General features: G+C 41.8%; 1 protein-coding gene across 1 annotated transcript in view; it reads left to right on the top strand.

Moving 5' to 3' along the window:
* The first annotated feature begins 391 nt into the window (after nucleotides 1-391).
* myo1d (myosin 1D) overlaps nucleotides 392-20,870 on the top strand; it is a 93,044-nt gene continuing 72,565 nt past the window's right edge. The window contains exon 1 of the mRNA XM_035403756.1: nucleotides 392-954. Within this exon, the coding sequence (XP_035259647.1) occupies nucleotides 860-954 (95 nt within the window). The 5' untranslated portion in view covers nucleotides 392-859. The remainder of the gene's footprint in view (nucleotides 955-20,870) is intronic.

Here is a 20,870-nt window from a genome sequence, read left to right as displayed (position 1 = left end):
TACAGTAACGGCTGGTATTCGTTCTACATGAACTTCGTACAGATTTTTTATGCCACTTTAGTCCGCAAGGTGGCACACGTTCAGCTCTCACACTGTAAACATCTGACAACATCCACCCACAAATCTCTTGTATTATGCTATGTTTAATCATTTTTATTTTTCAATGTTCTTTTACAGCGATGAACAGCAATATAAGAACATATAAAAATATTAAGTCGCGATACCACTTCGACTACAGCATTGGCTCATGGTCACGGTTCCAGCAGCGTCACTGTAATGAGCTCATTTTATATTGTATCTTCTTCGCCACATTCTTAGTTTAGACTCCTCTTATACAGTACTTACGGTAGTTGCGCAGTCTTCCCGTGCTCAGGTGAATTGGGGACCAGTACCAGTAGTGCGTTAGAATGGTCATGACCGGGTGGCTGTAATAGTTTCAAGCAAATGGAATAGCAAGGAACATGAGAATTATAACGGAGTTACGGTACCACTTTTTAGAAACGGACAGTTAAATTCCTTCATGTAGCCAATTTATTTTCAATACTTGGGCGAACCGCAGTAGTTTAACTCAGGAAATAAGGGAACTTAGAAATCGATAGCAAGCTACTGCTAGCACTTTCTAACTGCATTTCCCTCAGAAACTAGGGAAATTAACATTATTATTTATTTTGCGGGTATCTTTTTACCGCATATCACGGTGTATGGATACACACAAACAATGGTTATTGACACGCGTTTACGTTTTACATAAACTGCTACATAAATTGTTTACTTTTGCTGTAGTCGGACGTTTGTAAAACATTTTGCCGGGAGTTTTGAAAGTTTTTGAAGATAATATTTCCATTAATAGAAGGCTACTATGGCTGAACACGAGAGTTTGGAATTTGGAAAGGCGGATTTTGTGCTTCTCGACAATGTTTCCTTGGAGGAATTCATGACTAACCTCAAACTCAGGTAGGCATGTGTTCTCTGTTTCGTTCTTCTCTGCAGTTTCAATGTGCAGGAGTAGCCAACCGTGGAGACAAAAGCATGGAGAGGACCAGTTCGTCATGTGGGCAACCTTTAAGGGATCCATACGAGTCATCGTTCAGCTTCCTAACCTATTACGATTCTCGCATCGTTAAATACGTACCATACGCTATGAAAATATCAGGAGAGAATAGCAGTTTGTATTGATTTACTGATGGTTTCAGAATCAGAAACAGGTTTATTGCCAAGTAGGTTTTCACATACAAAGAATTTGCTTTGGTCTGATGATACATAACAGTAAACATAAAATAAACATAGTGCAAACAGTAAACATAGTGGAATTAATTAGTGGAATTAATAGAAAATGTCAGTGTGATAAAATTTTATTAGTCTGACAATGCAAACCTTTTTCGAGGGGAGAGACTAGTGTCAACTAAATATGAAAACCAATTCCAAAGGCCATTTTCCTTTATCTCAGTTTGCTGTCAGTAAGGTCTAATGTGTAGGAAGGGAGGTACATTATTTACATTCTTGGTTCCTTATGTATTTTACTGTTGTGCTTTCACGGAGCATTATTAAGAAAGCTTGTCCTCCAGCGAGGTAGATTGTGAATTTCTCCCCCACACAATATTCACTGAAAAATGTGATGTGCATCTGGATTTTGAAATGTCCATTACAAGAGAGCAGTCCATTTTTCTTCTCAGGTGGTCTTTCTTGAGCATGGGCATGAGAACACCTTAAAACGCTGATTATTGATTATTACGCTGAATTTGTGGCTGAAACCTGACATGGGTTGCTGCGCTAGAAACGTGGCAGTGAAAGGTTTTATTAGGTACATGTAGCTGCACAGTTGTACAGGATTGTAAGTCCCAGGTCAGTTTCCTCTGAGCTGAACTGCTGCAGAGTTCTTCTGTACATGCTGTCCAGTGCACATTTTATGTGTTCACATACATAAACATACATAGACCTCTCAGCTGGGAATACAGCTTGTAGTAGACTACATTAGCTCTCTTTTTTTCTTTTTGCTGACAGTCCTGTGTTCTCACACAGCAGTTAGTGAGGAGATTAAATAATGAGTTCTTCTTTAAAAATGGGAATTTTATTGTTATGGACTTCCTTAGTGAAGGCCTCTCATCTAGTCAAGGTCCTGTTGTAACCAAGCTCAGGTACGCCCAGTTGCAATGATGTCATCTGTTGTGATGGAGACCTGGATCTTTTTGCCCAGTGGACTGAACACATGGAACTACATACTTGTATGAAAATTGATATGCAATATACGCATTTGTGTGAAGGTGTTCTCTGGTCTCCTTTGGTGTTGTGTGACTCCACTGCTTGAAGAACTGTGTCAAAGTAGTTCACTGTTGAACAAAATTCAATCTTGTTACCTGAAAATATGGAATTTAATTTCAAGCATGCATGTAAGGCATGTAACTGCTGCTTTAACAAGGTTATTTAAAAACCACATGGGAAAGGAAATGGTTGCATCGTGGCATGGGATTTGCCAATCAGATCAGATTTTGAGAGATTATAGATATGGCTGGGAATAGCATGTCTGGAGCTGCATTTTCTCCCAAAAGGCTGTTGTATTTGCAGTAATGCTTTAAAGAAATTCACAAAAAAACACCACCTATTACAAGAAGTGCACAGCACTGTGAAGTGTGTCCTGACTGGAGATATGGTAGAAAGAAAAGGGTTATTCACCCATACATTTCTTAGAAGTTCCTTGGCAAGGGTTAAAAGAGTGATTTAAGGCAAACATGCAAATACATTTCAAATGTTAAGGTGGGCAAGAGTTGCGGTGTATTTGCTATGCTTGAGACTTATGTATAAACATAATCTACAACATAAACTATGTTTGTTTGTTTTGAATGCAGTGGAATTTTGTATGTGAAAATGGCCTTGTAATCGGCGCTATCATACAGATTTATTCCTCCAAGCAGATGCAAATGCTGTATGATATAAAAGAGGAGACAGGGACATTTAACAACAAGCTAAGTCATTTTCTTTTCTAAAGTAGAATACCTTTGCTCAGTGAAGTTCAGGTCACGGTTAAAAATAAGAAAGAAAATCATGTCATTGTCAGTTTGAATTACCTGTTTGACTGGAATCCTGAGCTGTGTGGTGTGAATACCGATTCAATCTGAACTGACTGTACCTGTTTCGTCAACACTGCTCCTATCAGTTTAGCAAGATCAGTACACTCACCACCCTGTATTCATAACCTTGGAATCAATCTCCTCTTTGTTTTGCTGTTGTTAATGATTGTGTATGACAGGAAGAAACACTGGAAGCTCAAGCTTATTCTAGCCTATATGAATCAAGTTCTGTGATTTTAAAATGGCCCCTTTTTAGTCTCCCACGATTAGGCTATATTTTTTAAAGTATATGGTCATTAGACTATTCTTTTTTATGCCTAATAATGAACACCAGGGTTGTTTTATGACACTATAAATTTGCCACTTAAGATGTAAGTTTGCTGTATTTACAGACTGGAACTTCAAGCCTATTTAAAGTTTTCTGGAGGAAAATTAATGTACTTAAAAATGACTGAATTGGGTAGTCAACACAGCATGTCTGTGGTAGTCTATTCAAATCTACTGTACTTTATTATCCTGATTAAAAAATGCTTGCCACATCCACCCAAACTAAACTCGGGTCATACAGTTATTATTTTAGTTACTTTAATCCTTTGGACATAAAGTCCATTTGTGAATATTGTCAAATTAAAATGAAAGTCTATATTTTCAGCAAGGTTTTGAACCAGTTTTTTTTTAATTTGGTATTTGGCCCTCATTTTGGTTTAGGTTCTCTGCAATATTCAGTAGTCTATTCATTTATTTTACTGTCACCTGAAAAATTTAAGGCATTTCAAATGCGTACTTGGCCCCAGCTTAGACCGAACACTGGAACTCTGGGTTTTGTCATTGCAGGTTCACCCTTGGAACATTTTAAAGTGAATTGTTCTGGGCATTGCAATGGTATGTGTAATATGATTGGCATTCCCTTAGAAAGAGCTCTTGTCACTAGCAGAGACAAGACTGGTCTCATAGTTGTATTCTTTTCTGTTTTGGAATGTCACTTGTATTTATATACTGGATTCAACGCTGCTGCCTCCTCCATCAACTTGGGAGCACGCAGACAAGCACATGCTCTTCTTCAAAACATGTGTTGGCGTCAGCCCACAACCATGTTGCTGCACAGGCAAACAGTTGAACTGTAGTGATTATGTCATTCATTCATTTGTGGTCTGTAGGTACCTGGTGTATAACTGGTGTCAACCCGCTGACTGATTTCTCCAGTGCTGACTTTATCTGGCATCCCTGGCGGGCAGTGCACAGTTTCCTTTGTGACCCAACGGCCAATTATGCATTGAAACAGTCTTGTTCAGCAGTAATGCAAGATCAGGTTTTGCATTTCCAACTGGATCTGGATGAAGTTAATGATTTGTCTTTTTGGACTTGAATCAAAACTCCATTGTGCAGGTTCTTTACCATGTGAAGGTGACGTGTTGGCCATTGTGAGGGTGTACTGAGGTTTAATTTCTCTGGTGGGACCTTGTGTGTTAGCCATTCAAAAATGTCCGGGCTGGAAAAGTGGGAAACAGGTGTTAGGACCCAGCTTCTTTCCATGGAGTCAAAGTCAGGAGGATGCAGGAACTCACCAAGACAACAAACACTTTACTGAAGAAACTAAAAGTTTATTGTAATCACACTGGCCAGTGGGAAGGTCACTGAAATACAACACAAGTTTACGGTACAGCAACCCTCCACGCAATGGTCTTGAAGCCTTGTTTAAATACCCTCTGGGGCCTTGACTGGGTATGCATGTCTGTCCTCTCTGTGAGGGCCTATCTCTTTGTTCCCTAATGACATCTGTTTTGTACATAAACTACCAACGTCGTTAGTATTGCCTGATACTGTATGGCATTACTACATCCAGAGGAGAAAAACTCTGAACCCATCACAGGATACATGCATTGCCTAGTATGGTTTCTGCCCATGGCTTGAAGTCAGAGATCTTTGAAAAATAAGAAAGAAAAATGACATTTTCAGTGGCTGCTGGGTGCCTCATCCTGTTAAGGCACTATTCTAGTGTATCGGCTCCATGGTCTGGTTTTGAATCCAGATCATGCAGTGCTGACTTTGTCTGGCATCCCTGGTGGGCAGCACACAGTTGGCGCAAGGGCTGCCCAAGTAATGAAGGGATTCAGTCAGCCAGGACAACAGTGTCTCGTCACGTGCAGGACGACCCCTGCTGACCAATCAAGTGTTTGCCGTTCGCCTATTGAGCTGCACGTGAACTGTCATCCTCCGACTTGCATCTGTGCAAGCATGACTTATAGACTGCAACATGAAAAGAAGTGGCACGGACTGATCGTCTGTGCTCTCCTGAATCCATAGCAGAGGTTGCAGCAATGAGTGCTGATGATGAATATGATTGGGCGAAAAGGGAGGGATAGAGCGTATTTACAAAAATTTTGAATCTCTTTACTTGGACCCATATCCAGCCCATGATGTTTTTATGTTTATTTAGCAAGAGATTTAAGGTGATGGTGTTGCGCCAATATTCTTTCCCCATCATGTTCTTTGGCTGGAGGTATAGAGAAGGCATTGTTCACTGTGGGACTCTGTGCAAGAGGGGCCGGATGGAGCCACGCTGCTCAGCCACTGCCCACCTCAAGCCCAGAAGAGCAGCAGCAGCAACAGAGCAGCGACTGTCCACTGTGACTAGTGCTGCCAAAAGGCCAGGATGGGGCTACCACAGATTAGCTGGCACCCAGAAGAGCAGCAACAGCAACAGAGCAGCGCCTGTCCACTGTGACTAGTGCTGCCAAAAGGCCAGGACGGGGCTACCACAGATTAGCTGGCCCCCAGAAGATCAGCAGCGCACCAGCTGCGGCTGTGTGGATTTGTACAGGCTGTCTGTTATCTGCGTCTTGGGGCACACGGAATGACTGCGTTTACTTTCCCAGATTTTTCACTGCTTTTGATTTACTGTCATTTCACGTGTCTTTTCACAAAATATTCCATGTTGACTACGGTTTAGCGATCATAAAGTGAAATTGAAATTGAAAACTTAGAAGTATCTTCCATTGTTGTTGGCATCAGTAAGCTATTGTTTTAATGTAGTATTATCATGTCATTTAGCATGCCCCCTTTAGGGATGTAAGTATAGCAAAAGCAGTAGTACTATTACAGCTAAAGCACCATTTTAGAGCCGCAGCTCAATTCTACCATGCTGATTTTCTACCGAGCATATTTTAATTATAGACGCTTAGAAAAAAGTGATGCATGACCATGAATTGAGGGAGGGAGAAGTTCTGTCGGGACCTGATAATTTTTCTGGAGTTTGTGGCCAGTGGTTGCTAGCTCTATTCTAAGCCCCGCCCAGCTCTGCCTGATTTGCTCTCTCCTCCAGCGGGCCTTTTCAGGTCAACGCGGCCAGCATAGGCCTCTGCTAGCAGAGGGCGTGGCCAAGGGACACTTCCTTCCCCGCCCCTTTTTCACATCTGTGCCCAGGCGTGAGGGAGGGGGACACAGGCCACCCAGAGCGGCTAGCATTGTGCTGCACATGGCTGCCGAGATCTCTGTGACCTTTCGCCTCCTGACAGCATGCGTTTTATGGTGCTTTTTCATGGGAAAATGGGAAAGCTGGTTCGCGTTGGTCATGTTCAGTTAGCAGTCAACAAACCCCCTAGTGAACCAATGAATGTATTGGACCGAGTATGAACGCAGGCCGTGTAAAAAACTGTCTTTGCGTTTCTCCTCGGTTGCCCTTAGTAGTTTGCACAGCGCGTCCGCTCAGTTTAACTTCACATTAAACATTTTGCTCGGACTGCTGGGAATGTGCCTTCTAAGTATAACATTGTGGAAGTGGCAGAGCCTGTGGAAATGTCTGGGCCAGCTGCTGCCCAGTAAGAACAGTTCATTGGGCTCACCCATGTTTAGCCATGGACTCCACTCTTTTCCCAACTGTTCCGAAAGAATCTTTCAGGTGAGATGGGAACCTTTCAGCCTGTTGTTTCTGCAATCAAGAGCATGCAATGGATAAAGATAACAGTGTTAATAAAAGGGAAGTATAAAACAATGTACAAACTTTGATCCTCACCCCAAATAAAATGATAAACGTTGTAGATATGAACAAAAGGCAATCCATATTTAGAGATTGTGCAAGAAGTTACTAAGATTTCTTCCTGTAAAAAAGAAAAATTTACGGGAAGTCTTATCAGCCAATACTTATCAACCTCTTTTCTTGTTGAATCTGGTATGAGCACATCACCCTTGTTTGAAAAACTCCCTTTTGTCCACAACTTGTGTTCATCATTTCAGATCCTACCGTATGATGGACAGTATGGATATAATCTGATAGTCATGGAACTCATTCCTTTATATGGAAGTTCTGGTTTATCTTTTCCTCGGTCTGCTACAAACATGTTGGCAAACCAGTGAACCATTCCAAAACAATTAGTGTGGCATTTCTCTAATTCTGATCCTTGAGATAAAATAGCAGACAACGCCTTTGACGTGTGTTTCCTGAAAGTCATGTAAACAGTTTGCCTCTCTTAATGTTAACATAAAAAATGTATCCTTTGTCTGTGACCCTAATCTAAATAGTAGCCTAACCTAATTCACAAGAAGTCGATCCCTTTTATTTTCAAAGTTAATCAGCACCAGTGTTCATCAGAAGTCATTTCCTTCAGAACATCTGGCAGTGGGGATCAGCATTAATTTCAGAGCCTACTGTCAGGAAGGATTGAGACAGTAAGGAAATATCAGGGATGCTCAGCAGCTGGCTGGCTCTTCTTACTGGCATTTTCCTGTTTTAACGCATTCCTTGGGGCTCAGTCAGAGTCCTCTTTTAGGAAACATGGACTGCTATTAATAATGGTCGCCTTTAATGCCTAGTGGCTGATGTTATTCAGATCAAGTTCATCATGGATTGTAGTCCAGGACTCGCATCCTAATCTCACAGGATTGAGTGAGATTGTAATCCTCAGTTATTTGCAGCATTGCTTTATTCCATGGGATATTCTTTCAGTCACTGTAATCTCTGTGGAGGTTGAAAAGCTTTTTTTTATTTTTTATTTTATTTTATTTTTTAAACATGTGGATCCCTCACAGCATTGTGCTCATGGCATAATGTTTCACAACATTATGTTGCTATACAACATCGCATGTGAGAAATGTTAGAGCATCCATAAAACTGACTGCAGTATGTGGTATTTATTAACACATTTTACGGGGCAGTTTACAAAATCGTGGAGCTTCAATGTTTGGAACAGTGCACTGTAGATAAGTGGAAAACCTTTAGACTTCTGATAAAATCCAATGCTCTAACACTGCTTGTATATCTGCTTTTACATTGGTGGTTGCTAAAGGTGTTTCCAAGGCAAACTGATTGCTAACAGTATTCGACACAAATATGTTTGTAGATCAGCCCAGTGCACAGGTAAGGTATTCTCTGGTATCATCTCCCCCCCTGGTGCTTAAAACATTTTTTTCTGTGTGTCTTTATGTAGAGCAGCATAAACATGGAACATAAGAATGGTATTCCCTTGGAGAAGCACAAGTAAAAGTCATTAATATCTTGGCAGGGCAGTCACTTCAAGATGACTTATGTTTAACCATCTGAGAAGAGATGGGCGTTATTCCCAAGATAAGATCTGCAGAAATGCAAAACGTTTATAGAAAAAGTACAACAAAATGGTTTTGACTGAAACCGCTTGATTTATTGGGCCTAAAAAGGCTTCTGTACTCCCCCTTTTAAACAGTGTAGTGGAGATATTGGACAACAACCCATTGTAAGCCATGACGAATTCTGTGAACCGAATTACACAGTAGCAGCAGCCGATGACACAGTCATCCCATGGGGGTTTGTGTTTCTTTAACAGCACTTACTCACAGTGCGGGCAGCGTAAGTTAATTCTTCAGGGGTATAGGATGTCCTCTCTTTTCCACACAAATCCTTAGAAACTGTGTAGAAAGAAGCAGCATGTTTATGATTTAGCAGTGTGTTTATTATTTAAACCCTGTGTATGTTTTAAAGCAGGAGCTATGCCTTCCGGAGTTCAGAACTTGCAGTTTTTTGTTTTTCCCCATTTTAATGTACATACTTTTTTTAAATACCAGTTCTATCTTAAGCTCAAATTTCCTCTTGGGTGTTCCCACTCTTTCTGTATTGTATGAAATGATGTGCTGTTCTCTCACTTCTTCGTCCACTTGAGTGGCAGTTGTTAGTGCTCCTTCCAATACTATATTTAAATATTTCGTACTACATTGTTATTCTGAACTAGAGCCCGACCGATTCAATAGCTGAATACGCTTTCAATTCAAATAACAAAAAAATTGTTATTTGTCAATAATTTTTTTTCTCCGTTTCATCGATTCCTCAAAGTTTCTAATCATCTCAGCCCTATTTTTAAGTGACTAAATGTATTAAACTTAAGCTTGCTTCAAAGTCTGTTTGGTGAGAAATTGCGGAACATCTTGGAATGAGTGGCAGTTTTTCTTGTATTTGTCCAACAACTAGTTGTGGAAAAAAATCCACCATATAATTCCAGAGTGTTCCTTTGTGCTTTTCAGAGATTCTGTGTCACTGGGAGGACCCATTGAGACCGAGTGAACAGATGTCCTGAATGATACTTGAATAATTTCTCCTGAAAAAATGTCTGTTGCTGTAATGGAATTGCAAATGAATAATTCCTCGCTTCATTGAGGAATTGTGGGTATTGTCTATATATTAATATTTTATTGTGTCTAAAACTTCACGACTGTGGAGGTTAAGATATAGACAATCCAATACCATTTTGGTGGAAGAACCTTCTTGCCATGTTGATGTTAACAGCCAAAAATTGAAAGCCTGCACGTAAGCCTCATATTTATCAATCATTAATCAGAACACAGTGATAAAGGACTGCATGTTCCCCAGATCATGCCACTCAGAGGCCAATGGACTGTATCATGAAGGCAAGGAGGATTATACTTCCTGAACAAATGATCAGATTTATTCAACGCCTGCTCTTTGGAGGTTTCTTGTGAATGCTATTCCATTCATTTCCTCACTGTTGTACAACTGCATTCTCAAGCATTTAGTTAATTCTGCACTACTGAATTCTGAAGCACTTAGTTAATTCTGCACTACTGAATTCTGAAGATCTTAGTTCATTCTGCACAACTGAATTCTGAAGCACTTGGTTCAGTCTGCACAACTGAATTCTGACACAGTTCATTCCGCACAAATGAATTCTGAAGCATTTTGTTGGTTTTGTACATATGAATTCTAAAGCATTTTTCTTATACTGTTTCATGTTACAAATAATTTGCTCGTGTAAGGATAGCAAAATAATCGTTCTGTACATTGCTAAAATGATGCACCCAATGATCTGGAATGGAGCAGTGACAGGGCATCTCATCCCACATTTCAGTATTGATTCTTTGCCATTGGCTGGGTGTGCCAGCTTCGTTGGGCAAGCAGTCATCCAGCACAATAACCATGCCACTCGGATGCTGGTTTTGAGAGTGAAAGAATCAGCAGCTGGCTCTATATATTTTTGGGGATGCTCATGCTCTTGTGATCCATTCCAAACTTATGGATGATGATGTGATGTCATGGTCTACTGTCACAGACAGCTGTCAGAGATGGAATTTCATCACCTCAGACCATTGTTTGATTAAATGATCAGTGTTAAATAATAAGTTTACCCAAAAATCTTAATAATTTTAATCAAACTATATGTGTGACTGACTATAATCATATCACGTTATGGGCATGGGGTTGTCTTGACATGTTAACTTATTTACCTGACCAAGACAACATTGGGTTTTCATGAAATTTTAGATAAGACAGACGGAAGTCCGTTATTGTCTTTTCCCCACTGCCTCATTTTTGCAGCCTGTAGTACACGTTTTTGCACGGTTGTGCACATGGGAGACAGAAGGGCATTATCAGAGGTTGTAGTTTCTGGAAGCTTAACAAGAATAACTATTAGAATAGTTGCTTTAGCGCGAATAATTATTATATGTAAATGTATATATCATGTACATGTACTATAAAGGTGAAGGAGAGTATATAAAAAATTAAATGGGCCGACATAGCTCAGGAGGTTAAAGTGGTTGTCTGGCAGTCGGAGGGTTGCCGGTTCGATCCCCGCCCTGAGCGTGTCGAAGTGTCCCTGAGCAAGACACCTAACCCCTAACTGCTCTGGTGAATGAGAGGCATCAATTGTAAAGCGCTTTGGATAAAAGCGCTATATAAATGCAGTCCATTTACCATTTAAATATGAATAAAATTCTCTGTAGGTAAACAATGAGTGAAGGTTTGTGCTTTAGCCATCAGTAGGCTATTCTTGCCTCCAGATGTAAAAACATAAAGAGATGATTCCAAGAGCAGAAGTTACTGAAGAATGGTGCCGCAGACATAAGCGATTCTCCGTTTTGCCTATGTATACTTTTACTCTCTAAATTGAAAAGGTGATCCATTTCATTATGCAATAGAGCATATTTGTCAGCCCGGTGCTAACAGGACACTCTGAGAGGAGAAGGTAATGTTCTCGGCTAAGTTTTAATCTCAGCGAATCTCCAAATGAAACAGTGGAAACTGAGAGTATCCCCAGCTAACGTTCTCAGTTGCAGTGTCCCTGAAGCACTCTACTTGTACTTGTGTGTTTTGTCTGCTGCTCATGATGTTAAGTCTAAAGGTCTGTGTGTTGTGTAACAGTTGCAGGTATTGTTAAAGTAGAGCACCAAAGTAAGGTGATATCCCACACATGGATGAAGGATTTAACTAGCACAGTAGAGTAGCTGTGTGCACATCCAACCAGTTATTTGGCCAGGTGCAGGATAAAAGTACATGTGAAGATTGAAGGAAAATGTATATCCGCACACTGGATTATAGCTACCAATATTTTATTGACTAAAAAGCAAAGCAACGTTTCAACCCAACAGGGTCTTCATCAGGCCAATGAAGCCTGACGAAGACCCTGTTGGTCTGAAACTTTTCTTTGCTTTGCTTTTTAGTCAATAAAATATTGGGAGCTATCATCCAATGTGCGGATATCCATTTTCCTTCAATCTGAAGGATTTAACTACCCTGAAAATGCAGGACAATTAGACGCACGACTAGCATTTTAGGTGTGCCATTGCTGTAGATCCACTTAGGCCTAACATGTAATGCACAAACCGCCTCACGGGTGCCGCCTCACAATTTCACTATGGAAACACAGCTATGAAAGACTCCTCGTGGATCAGGTGGAGAGAGCAGATGCAATGGAGTGAGAGGGGAGGTCAAAGTTCACTCTTCCTCTTCCTGTTTGGACAGCGTCGGTAAACAGAGCGGCCGCAGTTTCTCCTGCACGACCAGCGGTCACGTGACCCTGGTCGTCTGCATCGCTACCTTCCCCCCCCCCCCCCCCCCCCCCCCCCCGCCCCCTGACTGCTGTACATTCCATGTTCTCATTTCAGCAAATATACTGGTACAGTCCTCCCTGGCAGAGGGTCAGCCCCTCCCCGCCCAAGCCTCGCTTGTGCTCAGGCTTTTGTTCCTCCCCTCACAAAAACAAACTCCTGCTCAGAACACATCGTTCTACAAGACGGTGCCGATCTCCACAGCACACGGTTAAATTTAGCTCAAACATTACTGGCCAAACCCTGATTTAATACACGCTGTCTTATTTCAAATTTTCGTTGTTGCGGTGCATTTTTTTTTTCTCAGATGAACCCCTGAAAAGTATTTATAGATGGGGTTGAACTGAACTGTGGGCTTTTCTCTCTGTTTAGTTTTACGTAATCTCCTGTGCCCCGCCGCACAGCCTCTCTCTGCCCTGCGGCCCACAGGAAAAGAAATATGCAGGGTACGGCAAATCATTCCATCACCAGACCAGGAGCCGTGGAGAAAATGACTGGGAAAGAGGGATTGGGTGCTTTGATGAGAAGTCCTGTCTCTCCCCAGATGCATCATATAAAAAGGTTTTCTCCATTACTCCATGTGTGCGAGAGTAAAATGAGTCCCCAGGGAGAGTCTGGTGGGGGGGAGAAGGAACCTTTCTCACTAAGGGCAGTGAGACATTGCATTTCCTACCTTCAGCACAGGCGGTCTGTGTTGTGCCCGAGAATAATTGACGCCAGGCTCTGCGCAGTGCCTTCTCCTCTGCCTCCTCTTTAGTCGTCTCCCCTTCTCGGTCTTAGCTCGTGCCTAGCTGTCATTTTCAGACCCTCAAAAGACCAAGAGAAGGCACCGTAACCCTGAAAAAATGTCTTCTCCCCACAAGGTCCTTTGCGTGGACACATATATGAAAAAGTCCCTCCCACTTTCTCTCACTCTCTCCCTCCCTCAGCAATGAAAAGACCAGTCTCGCCACAAGAATTTCCGCACAACCCCCTGTAATCTGAAACACATTACTGGCCTTGCATAAACAGGGCCCATGTTTTCAAGACGAGCCCTTTTCCTAAAATAAGTGCACCGCCACGCAGACGTCTCATTTGTGTACTGTGGGCCTTGGCGAGCGGGTGCTGGCCAGCCCTTAGATGTGCGGGGTCCTCCCATTAGCCAGTCGCCATTTTGTCTTTGTCCATGTAGCCTTTGGCTCTGGATGATTTGTATGCCTTTGTGCCCACACCCCCCATGGCTTATGTTCTGTGTTATCTTTGCAGCACTCATACCACAAGGTGGCTGCATACCAGGATTCTGGAGAACACAGCCCAGAATTAACACATGAAGTCATGTTTATATTATTGACCATTTTGGGCATTTTAGTTTGCAGTAGATGTGATGTCAGCCTCTATCCCATAAGAATCCCCAAAGGAAACAAATGTGGTGAATGTGGAATCTAGCTGTACAAATGCAGCAAAACTGTATTTATTTGTTAATAAGAAAGTATCTCTTATGACTAATATCTTCATAATTTTGAGAATGTGTAATATGTCTGTTTTAATTTCAAACAGAATAAACAAGCATATAATGCCCTTGAAATGTTTCTGGAAATCTGTGACCATTAGCCACTGAATTTTCATTTCAGTGACTTCAGTAATCCCTGGCAGTCCCAGAAATGGGAATTTCAGGAACTTACTTCCTGGTGTTTTGTTGTTACTGATTACATTGTTCAGCTCCCTTTTGTCTGTCCACCTGGATGAGTGCCCAGTATTGATGTGACAAAACCCTTTTCACAGCCAGTCAGTAAACTGACTGACTTGGTGGATGATTCACACACTGTTGACAGAATTTTACCCCTAAGGGCTGACTCTGGATCGGTTTGATCTGCTTCATCACAATAGGTGGGATAAGGTTCGGTAAGATGTTTTCTGGATTGGTTTCTGGGGATGGAAAGTACCCACACTGGATACACACTGCTAATGCCACACCCTTTTCCATTGTGGTTTTCTGTGCCCCTTTTTCGCCCTAATAAAAGTCACGGCGGTTTCCTCAAATAGCGCGCTGAGTAATGTCTGACTTTGTTGCATGAGCTCTTTTTCTTTCACATCTGTTATTTCATTCGCATACGAGGCAGGCTTAAGTGTTAAAGCGCGAACCGGCTTACCAGAGGGCTCAAAGCCGAGCAGAAAGTCCAGATCCCCATGAGCCTTTTTTATTGAATCCCGGAACAACGTCCTACAAAGCATCTTTTTTCAGCCCCTTTTCCCTCTCAGACATGTCAACGCTGCAAGCCGAGGTGGAATGGAATGAGTAGCTCTGACCTCCTTCAGACAGTGGGATGCTGGGGCAAAACAATAACACGCGGCTATCAGATTTTCCACCAAGCTGTTTACACCTGGCTGGCTGGCTCCCATTTCCAAAACATTTCAAGTAAAGCTCATCCGCACGAGGAGGCACAAAAGTCAAGGGCTGCTTTGTTCATTTTGGCCTTTTTATCCAGTGGCCATTTTGACATTAAGGCCCTTACATTATAAGCATTGTCCCGGGGATGATAAATGCTAGCAGAGTAGATGTTTCACAGGGAGTGAGAAATGGGGAGATTGGGGTTTGGAGATCTGGCAGTCAAGTTTTGCTGCTTGCATCCTCCTCTGTCAGGACATATGAACAGATAACCTGTAGTATCTCATATGCCTTAAGGTCTTATGGCACAGTTTCAGCAGGGAGTAGATTGGGAATGAGTGGAGTTCCATATTAACCTTTATTTATCCAGGGTAGGTTGACTGTTAACACCCGCCAGTTACCCTAACATGCAGGTCTTTGCACGTGAGTACATACAAACTCCACACAGAAAAGCCCCAGCCCGGGATTCAAACCCAGTTCCTTCTAGTACCCACCATCATGCTGCCCATTCTGTATACTATATATACTGTACCTACACCATTTCAGCTCAGAATGGATTGGGAATAAGGCAGAGAAAAGGATATATTCATATATAGTATATTCTATAGCATATCATATACATACATATCTTAGCACATATTCAGTGGAGTCTGGACTGGGGATAAGGTAGGGAATGGAGAAGGTTGGTTGGTGGTGATGGGGGATAGTTCAGTGATCTTGAGCCTGCTGGCGTTTTTTGTGGCTGTGGAATTGACATACTGACGACTGATTAGACCATTGAGAAGTGGGAGTGTTAAGTATTTAAGGCATCCTCATCCAAGGAGCAGGCCTGCTATTTACAATAAGTACTTGCAGAACCTATCAGAAAATCCCCTTTGTTACATGTGCCTTGTAGACAGATGCCTAGGGCTTTAGAAGATTCTGGCTTATGGAAGGGTATTCTGTGCTGGGCTTGCTGTACCAGGCCTGTGGCAGAATTTCAAGGCCATTTTGTCTTGTTTGCTAAACATGATACTCATTAGGACTTGAAAATATCCACAAAGTTCCATGTAAAACTGCAGCTTTTCACTAATTTAAATTCCCTGGAAAAATAAGTATTTGACAATAAGGTTGGGAAAAGTGCTTGGTTTAACATTCAAAGTACATTAAGGGTAGGTTAGAAGATTGATGGATAGGCCTATTTGTACAAAGAACCAAATTATTTCCCAGTGTTATAACATTTCAGGAAACCTGGACTGGGCAAGGAATTGAATGGAATAACATTCAGCTAAGCTAATCAAGATGTCATCATGATGTCAGTACAAATCCCTGGATTTAGCTTTTCCTTAACATTGACCTGCTTGTAAATGCATTTGAAGTCCATAAAGTGTGTACAGAAAAACCAAACAACAAAGTGCCAGGGCCTGATGACTTCCCTGCTGAATTCTTTAAATACTTCTGGCAAAAAAAAAATTACCTTCCACTACACCTTGCAAGCCAAATACAATTTGATATTAATTCAGCCAAACCTCCATAACAGCCCTTGGATTAATTTGGACCAGACTGAATGTAAAGACAATTTCATTTCTGATTTACCATTCATCAGTAATATGGTTTAACAACACAACTGTTTCAAAAAGTTCTGTAATGTCTTCAACTCTGACAGCCTGGTGGAAAGTCAGAAAAAGTCCACACTGACACCCTGTAAGTCGGCCCCTTTTTTGGCACAACCCTGACTTCAAGCTGCACAAAGCCCCTCTGCTTTAGCACATGGAAACACAAAGGGATTACTCATCTTCACCAGGTCACCAAGACAATAAATTTGTAACATTTGAAGATTTGATCCAGAGGTACAGAGTTAGGAGGGAACACTACCTTCAGTAACTACAACGAAAATCTGTAAATCCAAATTCAATGTAACTTCACCCCTCCCCCCCAATTAGTGGAAAGGAAAAGTACAACCTATTCTCCTGCACAGACAAAACAGTGTATCTATCTATTGTAAAATGGAAGAGAGAGACAGCTTCTCAGGGGCCATGTTTACATGCACATCATTATTTTTATTTATTAAAACTCAAGTATTCTGGTTCGGATGCAGCCCATGTAAACACCTTATCCTGAAAAGCAAAACCCAGTTAAGGCCTTATTCCAAATATGTGGAATCCAAATAAGGTTGCAATCACCTATAATAATCCACAAAAGGAGAAGCATTCAAACACCTTATTCTGTTTACAACTCTAAAACACAGTCTGTGCATGTACAGATTGACAGTTGGAGTCAGCTAGCTTGTTTCTTTTAAAAAAAGAAAAAAAGAAAAAGCCCTCACTTATGGATTAACACTTGAGGAGACAACTCTTAATTTCTGTATTAAAAGACTTTCTCATTAACTCATGCGAATACGCCAAAATAAGAAAATGCAATTAATTGCATTTAAAAAGTTTAATGCATCTGTTATTAAAAATGAATGGCACAAGTTAGTAAACATTCACAGAACTACTGTAATTTAAACAGTACTAAACAATACTAAACTAAAGAAGAAAAACAATACCAGTGGTTCAGACCCATTGATTTGTTTACACTTCATGCACATGGAAGACTTACAAGGACGGCGTTTCGCTCTGACCTCAGCATGTAAACGGAGTATTTGGCTAATTGTGCACACAGGAATAAGTTTGGGCTATTCATCATTCATGTAAACGGCACAACCGGAATATAAACCAAACCAGAATAAGTGTCATTTTTCAGAATTTAGTGTACATGTAAACATGGTCTATCATTGATATCTGATTAGAACTCCAGAAACCTTCATACCCAATGAATGTGTATCTGTAAAATCTGCATTTAAATGTAAATATATTGGAACAGTGACATAATTTTTGTTGTTTTGGCTCTGTACTCTAATAAATTGGATTTAAAATAAAACAATGAATATGGCATTACGTTGAGGGTATATACATTCATATTTTGCGGCCTACAGTACGTAGGAAAAACCTTAACCTCATATTCATTGTTATTATTGTTATTTCAAGTCAGGTATTTGGCTTTGAAAAACTAATTTGTTACTGTAGCAGTATGTTTGGGATCATTTTCTTGCTTTAGGTTAAAGCACCATCCATTGAGTTTGGAGGAATTTGCTTGAAGTAGATAAGATGCTTCTGTACACTTCAGAATTCATTCTGCTGCTACTATGAGCAGTTACATCATCAGTGAAAATAAATGAGCTAGTATCTGTGGCAACCATACATGCCCAAACCATAACCAACGTGGATAAACGGGGGTTCTTTGAATCTTGGGCAGTTCCTTTTGGCCTCCATACTTTGCCGTTGCCGTCACTGATACAAGTGAATCATGGTCACATTTGTCCACAAGACCTTTTTCCAGAACTCTGCTGGGTCTTTTATGTACTTCTTGCCAAACTGTAACCTGGCCATTCTGTTTTTGCGGCTAACTAGTGGTCTTCTGCAGACAGTATTCACTAACACATCCATGCCTGCCTCCTGACGAGTGTTTCTGATCTGTCAGACAGATGTTTGTGGGTTTTTATTCATTTTGGTGAGAATTATTTGGTCTTCGGCCTGTCTCTGATATTTCTCTGCCTTATAATGGCTTCCTTAACTTTCATTGGCACAACTCTGATCCTCATGCTGACAACCATCTATTTGACAAACATTTGATTGACAGCAATCAAAAGCTAAAAATCAAGGCTAGATACTGAAAGCTCTCTTGTGACTAAGGAAGTGTAAGGAAGAAATTGAGCACTCCTGGCTAAGGAGAAACACTTGTGAAGCCATTTGTCCCAAACATTATGATGCCCTGAAGGGAGGGCTAAAAAGTGTATTAAAAAGTGCTGTAATTTCTACATGGTGAAACCAAATGCATAAAAATCCCCTTTAACAAAAGTTGAGAATCTATACTTTATCCATGTGAATTGTTTGATGACAGATCTAGAACTGTGGAGTACAAAGCCAAATAAAGAAAAAATGATGTTCCCAAACATTATAGAGCTCACTGTACATATACAGTGCCTTTGGAAATTATTCAGACCCCTTAACTTTTTCCACATTTTGTTATGTTACAGCCTTATTCTAAAATTAATTAAAGTCATTTTTATTCTCATCTACACACAGTACCCCATAATGACAAACGAAAGAACATTTTTAGAATTTTTTGCAAATTTATTAACAATTATTATTATTTATTTTTTTCTTTCGGCTGTTCCTGTTCAGGGTCGCCACAGCGGAACAGATTTGGCATATTTTTTACGCCAGATGTCCTTCCTAATGCAACCCTCCCATTTATCCGGGCTTGGGACCGGCACTACGAATGCACTGACTTGCGCATCCCCAGTGGCTGGGTTTTGGGGCACTGGCCGTGATACGAACCCGGGCCGCCGGCGTGGCAGGCGGGAGCTCTACCTTGCAAATTTATTACAAATAAAAATAAAAAATTTAAATATCACATTTCCATAAGTATTCAGACCCTGTCCTGTGACACTCTAAATTGAGCCCAGGTGCATTCTGTTTCCATTGATCATACTTTAGATGTTTCTACAACTTGATTGGAGTCCACCTGTGGTAAATTCAATTGATTGGACTTGATTTGGAAAGGCACACACCGGTCGCACAGTTGACAGTGCATGTCAGAGCAAAAACCAAGCCATGAAGTCAAAGGAATTGTCTGTAGACCTGCGAGGCAGGATTGTGTCGAGGTACAGATCTGGGGAAGGGTACAAAAAAATTTCTGCAGCATTGAAGGTCCCGATGAAAACAGTGGCCTCCATCATTCTTAAATGGAAGAAGCCAAACTGAGCAATCTGGGGAGAGGGCCCTTGGTCAGGGAGGTAACCAAGAACGCAATGGACAGTCTGACAGAGCTCCAGAGTTCCTCTGTGGTGATGGGAGAACCTTCCAGAAGGACAACCATCTCTGCAGCACTGCAGCAATCAGGCCTTTATGGTAGAGTGGCCAGACGCAAGCCACTCCTCAGTAAAAGGCACATGACAGCCCGCTTGGAGTTTGCCAAAAGGCACCTAAAGGACTCTCAGACCATGAGAAACAAGATTCTCTGGTCTGATGAAACGAAGATTGAAGTCTTTGGCCACAATGCCAAGCATCACATCTGAAGGAAACCAGGAACCGCTCATCACCTGGCTAATACCATCCCTACAGTACAGCATGGTGGTGGCAGCATCATGCTGTGGGGATGTTTTTCAGCGGCAGGAACTGGGAGACTAGTCAGGATTGAGGGAAAGATGAACGGAGCAAAGTACTAGGAGATCCTTGATGAAAACCTGTGCCAGAGCGCTCAGGACCTCAGACTGGGGCGAAGGTTCACCTTCCAACAGGACAAAGACCCTAAGCACACAGTCAAGACAACACAGGAGTGGCTTCGGGACAAGTCTGTGAATGCCCTTGAGTGGCCCAGCCAGAGTCTGGACTTGAACCCGATCAAACATCTCTGGAGAGACCTGAAAATAGCTGTGCAGCAACGCTCCCCATCCAACCCCACAGAGCCTGAGAGGATCTGCAGAGAAGAATGGGAGAAAATCCCCAAATGCAGGTGTGCCAAGCTTGTAGCCTCATACCCAAGAAGACTCAAAGGTCACATGGTTTTTCCTATCATTGTTATGCAGATGACACACAACTCTTCTTTTCTTTCCCCCCCTCGGCCACTCTGGTCAATGATAAGATCTCTTCCTGCCTGGCTGACATCTCCACCTGGATGGCCAGCCACCATCTGAAGCTCAACCTCAACAAAACTGAGCTGCTCTTCTTCCCGCACAAGACCTCCTTGCTTCGTGAACTCTCAATCACGGTTGATGGCACCACAGTGACTGCCTCTCACTCTGCCAAGAGCTTGGGGGTGGTCCTGGATGACCAACTGGACCTCAAGGAGCACATCAAGGCAACATCAAGGTCCTGCAGATTCCTCCTATACAACATCAGGAGGATTCGACGCACTCCACCCAGCTGCTCGTCCAGGCTACGGTGACCTCTCGCCTTGATTACTGCAACTCTCTCCTTGCAAACCTGCCAGCTTGTGCCATACAGCCACTACAGATGATTCAGAATGCCGCTGCCCGGCTCATCTACAACCTCCCCAAATTCTCCCACGTCACTCCTCTGCTGCGATCACTTCACTGGCTACCGGTCGCT

The sequence above is a fragment of the Anguilla anguilla genome, chromosome 2 (genome assembly GCF_013347855.1).
Source record: "Anguilla anguilla isolate fAngAng1 chromosome 2, fAngAng1.pri, whole genome shotgun sequence".
Lineage (NCBI taxonomy): Eukaryota > Metazoa > Chordata > Actinopteri > Anguilliformes > Anguillidae > Anguilla > Anguilla anguilla.
The sequence above is the reverse complement of the archived record's forward strand: the minus strand, read 5'-3'. Positions and strand labels throughout refer to the sequence as shown.